The sequence below is a fragment of the Callorhinus ursinus genome, unplaced genomic scaffold (genome assembly GCF_003265705.2).
Source record: "Callorhinus ursinus isolate GAN/ISIS: 27379988/994484 unplaced genomic scaffold, GSC_fseal_2.0 scaffold1, whole genome shotgun sequence".
Classification (NCBI taxonomy): domain Eukaryota; kingdom Metazoa; phylum Chordata; class Mammalia; order Carnivora; family Otariidae; genus Callorhinus; species Callorhinus ursinus.
The window spans coordinates 62,230,647-62,244,381 of NW_027397063.1; the positions used below are offsets into that span (position 1 = coordinate 62,230,647).

General features: G+C 39.5%; 1 protein-coding gene across 5 annotated transcripts; it reads right to left on the reverse strand.

Annotated features, from left to right (window-relative positions):
• Positions 1-708: 708 nt before the first annotated feature.
• Positions 709-13,583, reverse strand: WDR53 (WD repeat domain 53). Of its 5 annotated transcripts, none has more exons than XM_073894946.1 (4): positions 13,508-13,578; positions 12,178-12,277; positions 7,277-7,772; positions 709-1,333 (listed from the first exon to the last, which is right to left on the reverse strand). In XM_073894946.1, exons 3-4 carry the CDS (start codon positions 7,754-7,756, stop codon positions 737-739), a joined length of 1,077 nt encoding a protein of 358 aa, XP_073751047.1. In that variant the 5' UTR covers positions 7,757-7,772; positions 12,178-12,277; positions 13,508-13,578; the 3' UTR covers positions 709-736. The 5 variants fall into 5 exon arrangements, with proteins under 5 accessions (XP_073751047.1, XP_073751050.1, XP_073751052.1 ...); XM_073894949.1 differs by having other exon boundaries at positions 12,178-12,274; positions 13,508-13,555; XM_073894951.1 differs by lacking the exon at positions 13,508-13,578 and adding an exon at positions 13,260-13,482 and having other exon boundaries at positions 12,178-12,274.
• Between the last annotated feature and the right edge of the window lie 152 nt (positions 13,584-13,735).

Genomic DNA, 13,735 nt, shown 5'->3' on the forward strand with positions numbered 1-13,735 from the left:
GCTCAACTAACTGAGCCACCCAGGTGCCCATATTCTTTACCTCTTCTATCTCTTCTCTACCTTTTATCTTCTTAGTCAGAACTTCTTATTCATAACTTCAGCCTATTCTTGGTTCTATCAGCACCACAGCTTGGATTACTGCATAATATCCTAAAGCTGATTTGACCTTGAAGCCCTTTTTTTAGAAACAACAAAAAGTAATTGTCAGCAAAGCCTTCTGGGCTTAACACAGAACAAGCAAGAAAAGGTTTCCTCTTCCAACTTGGTAAGGCTCCTCATGACATCCTATGATCTGAAATAATCAGTTATAACTAATGTGGAGACTACATGTGGAATAGATCACATGTGGGCTTCCCTGAAGGAGGCTTGACAAGACAACTATGATCCTTTCCAGTAAGTAATCATGCCTGCAATTTTCCTTGTTCTTTGTTACTTAATATCTTTGAGTCTCAATTACTGTGGCAATAAAATAAGGGAAATCACCCACATCATGGATTTGGAAGAAGAAATGAAACATGTAAAATGGCTAGTATATGGCCATCACTCAGTGAATATTAGTTCTCTTCCCTCAAATTTTAATACATCATTTACTATATAAAGTATTACCCAAATGCCTTATAATTTATACAATGGAACAGTACTATTCCACCTATGACAAACATTAAGAATGACAAGAATCAGGATTTTTTTTAACCTATAAAAAGTTGCTGCAGTTTTTCAAATAATTTTATTGGATTTAAAATTCTTTTAAGGGATATACAGATATACAACTAGTTTGATCAGCTACTAATATATTTTGGTATCCTTTTATTCTTGTACTCAAGAGCCAGTTCACCTTTTCTCCATGTTCAATACTTAGCTTTGGTAAAATTTTGCCATGTTCTTCTTCATCTGTTACTGGAGCATGAGTGCTTCCACCCTGCTTGGTATAAGCTGCTCTTTTAGTTTTCTTCCTGTGAGTAGGTTTCGTAGGACTCTTCTGTTTTTTTTCAACTTCACTGCTTACATCCCACAACATTATCTTCCCATCATTCCCTCCAGTAAGCAGCAAATAGGATTCTGGCAAAAAGCAGACCTGGGATACTCCCAAAGAATGGCCCTTAAATCCCAATTCTTGTTCACATTTAACTCCCATCACCCTAAAGATTCGAACCTTACCATCTTCTGCACCACAGCTAAAAATATTGCCACATGATGCCACAGACACAGAGTGGGCTAAAGCAGGGTTTAAAAGCTGACCAGGTGATTGTGGGCTTTCCATCTCTTCTGTTTCATCTTCCTGCAAATTTGTAATCCAGAGTGGCCGTGCTTTCTGAAGGTTCCAGAGCATTACCTTTAAATAAGAGGAAGTTACGTAGTCAAACAGAGGTTCAGCCATTTTGCTCAACTATTATGCTTACTCCACTTCTAATAAAGTCATCAAAGTAGTCTGACAATAATTACTATGACACAGTTCCAGCAATATTAAATTTTTATTTTCTTTTTTTTAAAGATTTTATTTATTTATTTGACAGAGAGAGACAGAGCAAGAAAGGGAACACAAGCAAGGGGAGTGGGAGAGGGAGAAGCAGGCTTCCCGCTGAGCAGGGAGCCCGATGTGGGGCTTGATCCCAGGACCCTGGGATCATGACCTGAGCCGAAAGTAGACGCCTCACAACTAAGCCCAGGTGCCCCAACAATATTAAATTTTTAAAAGTTCATATGGCACCACAATATGCCAGTGGAATGCTACCCTGGTGCCAAAACTAGGATGCCAATGGGCAGTAAGGTAGGGTTTAGAAAACAAGATCCTAAATAACTTCTGATTTACAACCCCATTAAAGTGTAATCCACATTCTTAAGTTTCTTTAAGTCATTGTACCCTCATCTCTGCAAGTAAAATAGAAGACTATGAAATTTATCTTATTTTTAAATACTTCATTTATTTATTTGACAGAGAGCACAAGCAGGGGGTGCGGCAGAGGGAGAGGGAGAAGCAGACTCCCCGCAAAGCAGGGAGTCCAATGTGGGGCTTGATCCCAGGACCCTGGGATCATGACTTGAGCTGAGGGCAGACGCTTAACCGACTAAGCCATTCAGGAGCCCTGAAGATTATGAAATTTATTAATTTTAGTCTATGCCGGTTGCAAGTCAAAAAGCTGTCAATTAAATAAATGAAATCTGGAATGCTTTCTCTTTCCTTTCACACTACCTAAATTACCCATTTTAGGGGCTTACCTCAAGTCGCTATCCATCTAAGATGGCTTTCCTAACTATTCCAGCCTACTTCTCTTTCCCATATTTAATTTCTACGCTATTAACTAACATATACTACTAGCTTGTCAGTTTGAGATTTAATTCTTCTTTTTTAAAAATTTTAAGTGGATTCCATGCCCAATGTGGGGCTTGAACTCATGACCCCAAGATCAAGAGTCACACACTCCACTGCTAAGCCAGCCAGGAGCCCCAAGATTCAATTCATCTTTGCTAATGTCTAGCTCAATGCCTGGAAAAGAGCAAAAATTCCATACCTATCTGTTGGTTAATTTGACATCCTGATATATGCGGTTTTTTGTTGTTCCATACTATGATTTTGAACCTACTAAATTGATTTAAATGAAATGCTAATTAAAGCCTGTATAAAACAAAACAAAAACCTTTGTGAACTGATTTTACTCTATAATCTAGTGATTCATTTTGTTCCCACAGCAACTAATCCAAAAAGGAAGATATTCTTCATATTTTAGAGAATAGAATAGCCATATTTTACCATCTAGTATTTTTATTTTTTATTTTTTTAAAGATTTTACTTATTTATTTGACAGAGAGAGAAACAGTGAGAGAGGGAACACAAGCAGGGGGAGTGGGAGAGGGAGATGCAGGCTCCCAGCTGAGCAGGGAGCCCGATGTGGGGCTCAATCCTAGGACCCTGGGATCATGACCTGAGCCGAAGGCAGGCGCTTAATGACTGAGCCACCCAGGCGCCCCCCCATCTAGTATTTTTTAAAAAATATTTTATTTATATATTTATTTAAGAAAGTGCACGAGCAAGTGGGGAGAAGGGCAAAGGGGGAGAGAGAGAGGAAAAAAAAGAGAGAGAGAATCTCAAGCAGACTCCACAATGAGTGCAGAGTCCAATGTGGGGCTCGATCCCATGACCCTGAGATAATGACCTGAGCCGAAAACAAGAATCAGATGCTTAACTGACTGAGCCACCCAGGCACCCCATATTTTACCATCTAGTATTAGCCTTAAATTATGACTCACAATTTAAAATGGACACTAGAATAAGCATGACCATGTTCAGTCAAAAGCATAGATCTGAATTGATAAGATTACCACTGCTGATGATATTAAGGATTACTTTTCTATTGAAGGTAACTTCCCTCAACTCAGCCTTCTGAAAGAAGTGATATCTGATAAAACTTACATTCTGTTTCTATCAAGGAAAGCACTGAAAACCCTTTTGGATTAGATTTATAACATTATACTAAGTGGCCAGCAGTTGCTATTTGGCTGAAGACAAAATGCTAAAAAATCGAAGTAAATTAAGTAAAATAAAGAAATATCAGAAAATATAACAAAGATGAACAAGTACTAAAATGTAATGTGGAAACAATCTCTATAAAAAAGTCTGAACACAAGGAAGATAGACATTCTAGAATCTGCTAGTTTAAATGTCTCGGCAGGTATCCCCAAGTCTTTCTTGCACAGCCCTGCGTGATGCCTGGATTATATTTTCTATCCTCCTAAGGCATCTAAGCATAAACTATACCCAAAGTGTTTTCAGCAGATTAAACATTTTTTTGTATTTACTGAAATCATCTAAATGTGTTAACAGGCATCCCAGATTCTACCAATCCAAGAATCATTTCCAAGTACTGAAAATTCCCAGACTGTTCCTGCCTGGACATTCTCTATACCATTTTATTCTAACTAACTGCCAAAGATTCTACAGTGTTTTACAATTTCTCAACCACTGGTTCAAGCGGTGTCACCCTAAGCAAGAAAGCAAGAGATACTAAGAAAAGAATACAAAAGTTTGGGGTATATGGTCCTAAAATATGTCAGAGGGGGAGAAAGTGGACAACTGGCAAATGTTTAGAAGAGAATGCAATCACATCCAAGTGACCCTGCTTAGGAATTTTTCCCCCTACAAAAACATTTCCTTCCACACAGAAGAATCATTTTCAAGGAAAAAAAGCCTCTTCTACCATCCTGATCCTTAAGTGTTGGTACTAGTGATCTTTCAAACTCCAGAAAGAATAACTACTGTTTGAACCATTTATTTTCAGATGTGGAAAGGAAGAGCAAAAAAAATCAATGTGTATGCCACAGAAATATATGATGGCCTTAAATTTCCAAAGGTCTTTACAAGAGAAAACTATATTTGAGTGATGGCCACTGATGTATTTATTTAATTTTATTCTTATACTTTACACACATATCTTATAGCTACTTAATAAAAATTAAAGTCTTGGGTGCCTGGTTAAGCATCTCAGTAGGTTAAGCATCTGCCTTCAGCTCAGGTCATGATGCCAGGGTCCTGGGATCAGGCCCCACATCAGGCTCCCTGCTCAGCGGGGAGTCTGCTTCTCCCTCTGCCTCTGCCCCTCCCCCAAATCATGCTTGCACTCTCTCTCTCAAATAAATAAATAAAACCTTAAAAAAAAAATTAAGCAGTCTCAAATGTCTTAATAAATCACTGTAAGGTCCCTGCCCCTCCAAGTGTGCTTTGCTTAATTATTTAAACCAATCTAGATGAAGGATATAATTTGTATAATTTCTGTAATAACAAAGATAGGTACACTGTGTGTGGCAATAATTCAATTCCTGCTTTGAGATAAAATATTTGTTCAAAGAGAAACGCTCCCCAAATTAACCTTATAAGAATTTCCTTCTACTACTATACCTACATTCTTGGACCCTTCCATAGGCTGGCTGTTCTTAAAGTTCATTTTTTTATTTTTAAAATATTTTATTTTATTTATTTGTCAGAGAGAAAGAGAGCACAAGCAGGGGGAGAAGCAGGCTCCCCGCCGAGCAGGGAGCCTGATGTGGAACTCGATTCCAGGACCTGACCTGGGATTATGACCCGAGCCGAAGGCAGACGCTTAACCAACTAAGCCACCCAGGCGTCCCCTTAAAGTTTAGAATCATACTGGATAACCAGGTTTTAAGAAGTAAATTGTGGAAGATATTACAGTTTCAACTTCAGTTAAGGAAAGTAATTTCCTAAAGGCATAGTTGTGCTGTCTTACCACTGTTGTTATAGCACAACCCAATACAGAAATTAACCTACAGTGAATTTTTAGCAAGTCTTGGGAGTCAAATCAATTAAGTAATCGAAATCTCCTTCTCACAAAATATTTATATCCTATACTATTTTCTAGCAGCTGTCTGCCACTCTTCTTTCCCAGAACTGGAGGCAAAATGATAAATTCTGGATGCCCATTTCTCACTAATCTGAAAAGTATAAAGTTTACTGCCATGCCTAAGTTAATGAACCAGTGACTGACAACTGGTATAGGTTAAGGATAAAAAAATGACTAGTCAAAGAGACACTGTACAATCTGTCTACTTAAAACAGATATCCACCTGGACGTGTTAGGTTTTTCTGCACAAGCAAGTAGGCAGGTTATCACCACAAGGGTAGAAAATGCAGGTTTGTTAAGGGCTTGGTCAAGTGGAAAAGGAGTTTATAGGTCATAGGATCACTGTGCACCTCAAGTGTAGAATGATTCTCAGTAGAGGAACTATACACATTTTTGGTAAGACAATTTTTTATTGTTTCGGGACTGTCCCAGCGCTTTAAGACAGTCCCTGGTTCTGCCTACTAAATACCAGTAGTCTGGGGGAGGGTAACAGCAGTCATTATGAAAACAACAACAACCAGCCTCATTTATTTCTAACTTATGAGGGGGTGAAGAGGGTAGAGAAGGGAGTAGTAAATACTGCTGGCCAAAAAGGCAGAAAGTCAAATCTTTGATGCTGTTAATGGAATCATACTCTTGAAAGATACTTACACAGTTAAGAATGTAGATTAAATGCCTAGAACAGTGCAGGGCACACAGGTCATGAATCAACAATGGTTCTTTTTCTAGAAGTCACCTGTTCCCAAACCAAGAACTTTTTCTACTACATTACTCATGGTATCCTGCTTGATACTGCTGGTGTCACAGAAAAAATATACAGGCTTTGGAGCCAGAGAGACTGAAGTTTGGAATCTCAATTCAGGCAGCTATGTGGACACTTATTTTAAACCCCAGTCTCATTTCGAAAAAAGAAAGAGTAACTATCAGGGAGTGATTAGAGTAAAAACTAATATATGTAAAGCACTGGCAAGTACTAAGTGCTCACCAAAGAGAAGCCATGATTATTCTCACTCCAGTGATACAAGATTTACTTTTAAGAGGAAGTACATCTGCTATGGGAAAGTTCAAGCTCTCTGAAAGCTCCCCTTTACTAAGCCAAAATCTGGGGGTACCTGGGTGGCTCAGTCAGTTAAGCGTCTGCCTTTGGCTTGGGTCATGATCCCAGGGTCCTGGAATCGAGTCCCATGTCGGGCTCCCTGCTCGGCGGAAAGCCTGCTTCTCCCTCTCCCCACTGCTCGTGCTCTCTCGCTCTCTCTCAAATAAATAAAATCTTAAACAAAAAACCAAAATCTGCTTCCCTAGGACTTCTATTTAGACTTGCACATTCCACTTTTTCCTCTCATGAAAATCAAGAATTAAACACTTCCATTTACCCCACAAAATGGAGTTTCTAGATATATCTACTCTCCTGATGGCTTTCCTCTGAATTTGGTCTGTTTGTGATGTTCCTCTTAAAACTCATTGAATCCAATGCTCTGACCTTGATCACCAATACACAATACTTCAATTGATGTACCACAGAATTTTAAAGTAAGAAAAGAAATCCCAGTTCCTCATTAAAAAAAAAAAAAACAACACAAAAACAAAACAGAGTTTGTAGAGAATGGATGATAACGTCTGCCTTCAGCATGCTCTTTTGTTTAAAAAGATATTAAAATCAAATATTCAAATTCCCAGAGTTTATCACTTTTAAGCATAGAGAAAGGAAGGCTAAAGGATAAATGATTACTTTGTGAATGAAACCTTCTAGGCTTTCTCAAGTTAGCATTAAACATGCAGCAGAAGTAAGGCTTATGATTCATACATAGAAAAGACATGTCAGTAGAGAACAGAAAAGGCAAAGATATATTTAGCCTGATCAGTAATCCGATCATTACCAAACCCATTTAGAAATTACCCAAGTACTCTCTGCAAAGCATTACCTGCATATCCAGTCCACATGATACCAGGCTCTGAGGCCTTTGAGGCCGAAAAGCTACAGAGGAACAGATATTGGAATGTCTCTTCAGTGATCTGCTAACTTTCTTATTTTCCAAGTCTAGGATTTTAATTGCCCCGGAGTCATCAGCAGAAGCCAGCAGGTTTTCAGTTTCATTCAATGAGAGACAATTGATTTCTTCTTCATTCACATGAAATTGGTCCAAGGAACCTTTGAGGGATCTGACATCCAGTAAGCTAATGGTTTCTCCATGTGATGCATAGAGCTTCGTGGGGCAGGAGGGAGAGAATAAGACACTGGCAACATCATCAGCCCCTTGGAAGCGTGTATGTCCTAAAGGAGTCCCATCTTCACCCCAGGCCATGAGATCACCGCCCTCTGCTCCAGAAGCCACTAACCCTTCTTGACTTGCATTCAGGCAGAGAATAGGAGAAGAATGTCCACCAGTCCACTTGACTGCCATTATGGCCCAGGAGACTCTGTGAAGAGGAGGGGGGAAAAACTATATTTATGAACCTGATGGTAGCAGACCAATGCAATATGCAGTATTTCATTTAAATATTTTTAAAAGATATCTAAAAAAACTTAATTTTAAAAAAGACATTTGAAGATCAAGTCTACAAAAGATTAGTTGGACACAGGATTGTGGGGTACCTGGCTGGCACATGCATAAATAGGCTTTTTTTTTTAAGATTTTATTCATTTATCTGACAGAGAGAGACACAGCAAGAGAAGGAACACAAGCAGGGGGAGTGGGAGAGGGAGAAGCAGGCCTCCCGCTGAGCAGGGAGCCCAATGCGGGGCTGGATCCCAGGACCCTGGGATCATGACCCAAGCTGAAGACAGACACTTAACGGCTGAGCCACCCAGGAGCCCCATAAATAGGCTTTCTTTGTAATCACAGACCCAGGCAAAGCTGGTCTTCCATCATTTGATGTGAAGCCCACATAAGAATAAACATGGGGCACCTGGGTGGCTCAGTTGGTTGTCTGTTTTAGGCTCAGGTCACGATCCTGGGGTTCTGGGATTGAGCCCCATGTCAGGCTCCCTGCCCAGTGGAGCCTGCTTCTCCCTCTCCCTCTGCCCCTCATTCTCTACCTCCCCCTGAAGTAAATAAAATCTTTAAAAAAGGGAATAAACATTATATAAATTAGGAAAAATACTTTTTAAAAGAGAGCCGCTCAATCATCAGATTCTATCTTTTATCTGAACGTTTTAGAGAATGAGCTCTGGAGCTAGATTCTCTAGGTTTGAATAGCTTTACTACCTATTATTAGCTGGGTGACTTTGGGCAAGTTGCTGAACTTCTCTGTGATTCATTTTCCTTCTCTATAAAATGGGGGGGTAATAATAATAACATCATTTTATAGGATCATAGAAAATTAAATAATATATATAAAGCACATATAATAGTGCTTGGTACATAATGAGTGTTCAACAAATATTACCATTATCACTTTCTCTATTTTTTTTTTAAGATTTATTTTTTAAAGTAATCTCTACACCCAATGTGGGGCTCAAACCCACAACCCTAAGATCAAAAGTCGCATGCTCCATTGACTGAGCCAGTCAGATGCCCCTCACTTTTCCTGTTTTTATTAGGCTGGTCAAAGCGGCATCACAGATCTACACCAGTGATGCTCCAAGTTTGGCCTCCAGATCGGCAGCATCACCTAGGAACTTATAAATATAAATTGCCCAATACCACCCTGGACTAACTGAATCAGAAATGCTGGGGTTGGGGCCCAGCCATGTGTTTTAAGAAGTCCTCTGGGTGAGGCTGATGTATACTAAAATTTGAGAATACTACACCAATAATCATCCAGGGATTTGGTTAAAAATGTAGATCCTTGGGTTTTACCACCAGAGACTAATTCAGTACATTATTTAACCTTATTCTCAACACAACCCTTCTGTTTAGTATTATTCCATTTTAAAGATAATAAAACTTGAGTTTCAGAAATGTTAAATAATTTGATCAAAGTCATCTGGCCCTTAGGATTTGTACATAGGATCCAATATACAGGGATCCCAAACTTTTAAATAACAAAGACCATTTTCTAACAATTCCACTTGACAATAGTTTTTAACTTGTTAGTATTCTCTGAAAGTACAGAAAATAACCAAAAGCCACGAATAATTCATTACTGCTTTTAAATGTACTCAGCTATTTTTATTATTTTTTAAAGTTTATTTATTTATCTCTAGACCCAACATGGGGCTCAGATTCACAACCCTGAGATCAAGAGTCACATGCTCTACTAAGTCAGCCAGGCACCCCATACACACTTTTTTTTTTTTTTTAAGATTTTATTTATTATTTGACAGAGAGAGAGAGACAGTGAGAGAGGGAACACAAGCAGAGGGAGTGGAAGAGGGAGAAGCAGGCTTCCCGCTGAGCAGGGAGCCCAACGCGGGGCGCAATCCCAGGACCCTGGGATCGTGACTCAAGCCAAAGGCAGACGCTTAATGACTGAGCCACCCAGGCGCCCCTACTCACACATTTTTAATTACCTTTTTACCCACTTACACTTCACAGTAGTATTTACTGTACTTGTGTACTTACGTACTTTTGTACTTATGTACAAAATTTAGATTTCCTGATATACTAGGCATCCCAGATTTATACAATGAAATTGCCACATAATTCTACCCTGCCTCAACTGCCTGTTGGGTAAAGCAAAAAAAGGAAATAAGGGCAATTTATATAACTCTAACTGTTCAGACAAAAGGAAGCAAGCAAATCTACCTGAACAAATTTAATGTTTCATTTCACAATACAAGGGAGAATTTCTCTAGTGAGAAACTGCCATAGTTGCTTTCATATTTTCAGATATGATACCTGAATTCAATCCAATTGTACAGATAAATTTCCTAATATTGTTTTGAAAAATAATTTAAAATACTGGCAATTTGCCTAAAGTTTCTATTCCTGACACAAAGCTTATTTCCTCCCATTTTTAGGCACTCACACATACACAAAATAACTAACTAGACTGCTAAAAAACCTCTAATCTTTCAGTAATCAAAGTAACAGAGGGGTGGGGGAGTAACAGAAACATGGTCACAAAATCATATACAGCAATTTTCATAAAGACGACAAAATAGGAAAGACAAAAAGATACTTTATTTCAGCAGAAGCACTGAATTAGAATACAGAGGAAACTAATTAGAGACCAAAGCAAGTAAGTTTTAAAGGAGAGGTTTAGAGAGGAAATGACTCAGAGAGAGGTAAAGACAGGGAACTCTGGTGGTTTGATTTTTGCTGACAAGTAATGAAATAGTAGTTAATTTTCTACCATAAAAAAGACTTTTGCCAAATGTTCAAGATAAACCAAGAAAAAAGGACACTTAGCACAATTTAAAATGAAAGGTATTAACAATATTTAGGCCTAGGGACTGCCATCTGTGGTGACTACTGACTTGTCATATAATATAGATAATATACTACCTTAAAATATGAAGTTTGTAGTAACCATTGAAAAAGCCACTTAAGTTACAAATTTTAACTCCTTTCTTTAGAGATCTGATCACTTATTTCCTACGTTAGTTTTAGTTTTTCTACAGTGAATCAACTTTAAAGTCCTGAAGTCTGCCCTCTACAGCTTTAGGATTTTGTGTGCATAGAGGTTTTGGATCCCTACTGGGATTTTAGGTTTTATCTAAGACAAGAATGAAATAGGGTTTCTCGTACTTCTGTTTCTCCACCACATTATCTACCCACAGGGGACCTAAGTAAATGCTGACTGGCAGACAAAGTTTTAGCATTTTCTTCTGAATATAATTTTTTTTAATGGAAAAGATTAATTGAATTTTAAAGACACATTTGGTTAAGCTCACCCCAAAGTGTGAGAAATTAGGCAATAAATGGACTTTGTACTTGAACTATTATAAATAACAATACTGTTCCCATAAAATTTTCCATAATGGAACCAGTAGTATCTATTAATCTCACAAGAACAAGGTCAGCTCTACCTTCACCTCTTAAACAAATTAAACTTCTAATCTCTACATCACATGGATAATATTTACTGATCACCAACCTAGTCAGAAAAATAAAAATGGAGACCATTATCTTATGCAGACTATTAATCATTGAGTCAACCAGAGCCCCCCAAATCACGTTTAGTCTACAAAATTAAAATTGTTATTACTTAAAACATACCCAAAAACCACCATCAAAAAGTATTAAACAACAGACTGCTGTGGTAGAAGGCAGTGGGAAAAAAATGTAATTAAATCTGGGTTAAATGAAAACAATCTTTCAGAAATGAGTTGTCAAGCCACTGTTTCTTGTTTTTCTCTTACTGGGACTGGAAAGCCTACCAGAAATAGGTAAGTGCCATTATCTCCATATTCAGGTATCAGGTCAACAAACTTCTCTTCTCATAGGTAACGTCTAAAGGGTAATGTCTAAAGCACAGCAATTAATCATGTCCTATTGTGAATTACTCTAATTAGATAATAGATTCCTTCAACACCTAATGAGATCGTGGAGTGGGCAGGGAAAGGTAGGGTATCTTGAGAGCAGTTTTAGAAAGGGTGGAGGGCAAAGATGGAAGTTCTGAACAAAGGGCAAGAGGGTACTAAACATGGGGGAGGGGCAAGGTCAGGAGGGTGATCTGTAGAAAGAAAAGGACCTAGTCATAAAGAAAATCTTTTCCAGGGGCGCCTGGGTGGCTCAGTTGGTTGGCCAACTGCCTTCGGCTCAGGTCATGATCCTGGAGTTCCGGGATCGAGTCCCGCATCGGGCTCCCTGCTCAGCAGGGAGTCTGCTTCTCCCTTTGACCCTCCCCCCTCTCATGCTCTCTCTATCTCATTCCCTCTCTCAAATAAATAAATAAAACCTTAAAAAAAAAAAAAAGAAAATCTTTTCCAGGGCACCTGAGTGGCTCAGTCGGTTACGCATCCAACTCTTGATCTCAGCTCATGTCTTCATCTCAGCGTGGTGAGTTCAAGCCTTGCACACTGAGCATGGAGCCTACTTAAAAAAAAAAAAAAAAAAAAAAAGACTTAAAAGAAATTTAAGTGCCTTCCCAGACAAACCTGGACCTCCTTCCTTGGATGTCCTATAGCTGAAAGTTGAAAAATGAATAATAAAACTCCCTAGCCTGAGATTACACTACCATTCAAATAATATAAGGTAATCATTATCACTATAGTAAGTATAAGTCAACTTTTCTTCACATGTTTGGGTTTCCCAAAGTTGGTCTTGATGTGGAGAAGCTGGATAGCAACCAAAATGACTGAAGGCCTATGGCATCAGCACTAGTAAGGAAAGAATGCTGGGAGAAAAAAACATCTGGGAAGAAGGGACTAGCAAATAATAACCAAATACCATTTACCAGAGGGTTGAGAAGGTAGTTGCTGTTGTTTTTAATGGAGAACTAGAAAGGTATTATATACGGCAGGGGAACTACTGGAAAGGTTTCTTACTACATAAAGGCAAGGCAGTGGAGTTAACTACTAAGGAAATCTGTGAACCCTATAATTATCTCAGAGTTGTTTTGAAAATTATATAAAACCCGAGCAAAGGACCCTACCACAGTGCCTTGTTCACATGATGGTTAGTATTTTCTCTCACAAAGCATTCTTTAAAGGCGGTCAGAAAACTTTTGGCCACCTAGGAAAATGCAGTATGACCAAATAATGCTTAAATTCTTTCTCTTCCAAGAAGTCATCTATAATTATAACCTCCACATCATTCTCCCTATTGGAATGTCTAATTATATAAAAACACGCTGCCTTGATCCGCCCACTAATCGGGTTAGTAGGAAAGACTGGGAAAGGCTACATTTTGTCCAAAAGAATGGAGTACTTAATCAGCAATTACGTGGCACTTTCAGGCTATCCAAACATTTGGGCGGGGGGTGGGGGGAGACTTAAATGACCTTACTTGCCGAATACACGCTAGGACACATGTTCTGATTAAGTACCACTACCAATAAAGAACAAAAAGGTCTGACCAGGAGAAGACGACCTCAGCTGCCGAAAGTAAAGGAGAAGATCCAATTTGAGCCGAAGGTGGCGGAGCTAGGAACTGGCTAGCAAGGAGAGGGAAGTCATGCGTTAGGTTGGAGTCTGAAGCAGAGACATGACACGGGGAAACCTCACAGGGAAAGAGGCCCAAGAAGGCCGACGCGAGAGCACTAGATCAAAAAGAGGAAAAGGCACCGGAGAACAGCCACAAAAGCCACAGGGGCCAGCCTCATACCTGCGCTTCCCGCTTCCCTCCTCGGCGCCTCGTGATGACCTCACCCGTGGGCGCCCAATCCTCTGTCGGGTTGGGCGCGGGGAGCCTCAGCCAAACAGTCACATCCGGGGCCGAGAGGAACCGCGAGCGAGCTGGGCGTGCGCCCTTGCTTCGTGCCCTCAACCAGTATGGCGGAGCCACGGGCGCGCCGGGGGGAGGCCGTGCGAGTCCGGCGGTTCCGACGCCCGC

Excerpts from the sequence above, each read along its gene's own strand:
- WDR53 (XM_025876093.2), bottom strand. The coding sequence starts at position 7,756 with ATGGCAGTCAAGTGGACTGGTGGACATTCTTCTCCTATTCTCTGCCTG. Across the intron at positions 1,334-7,276 it reads CATGTGGACTGGATATGCAG|GTAATGCTCTGGAACCTTCA; the intron begins GTAATGCTTTGC and ends TCTTATTTAAAG.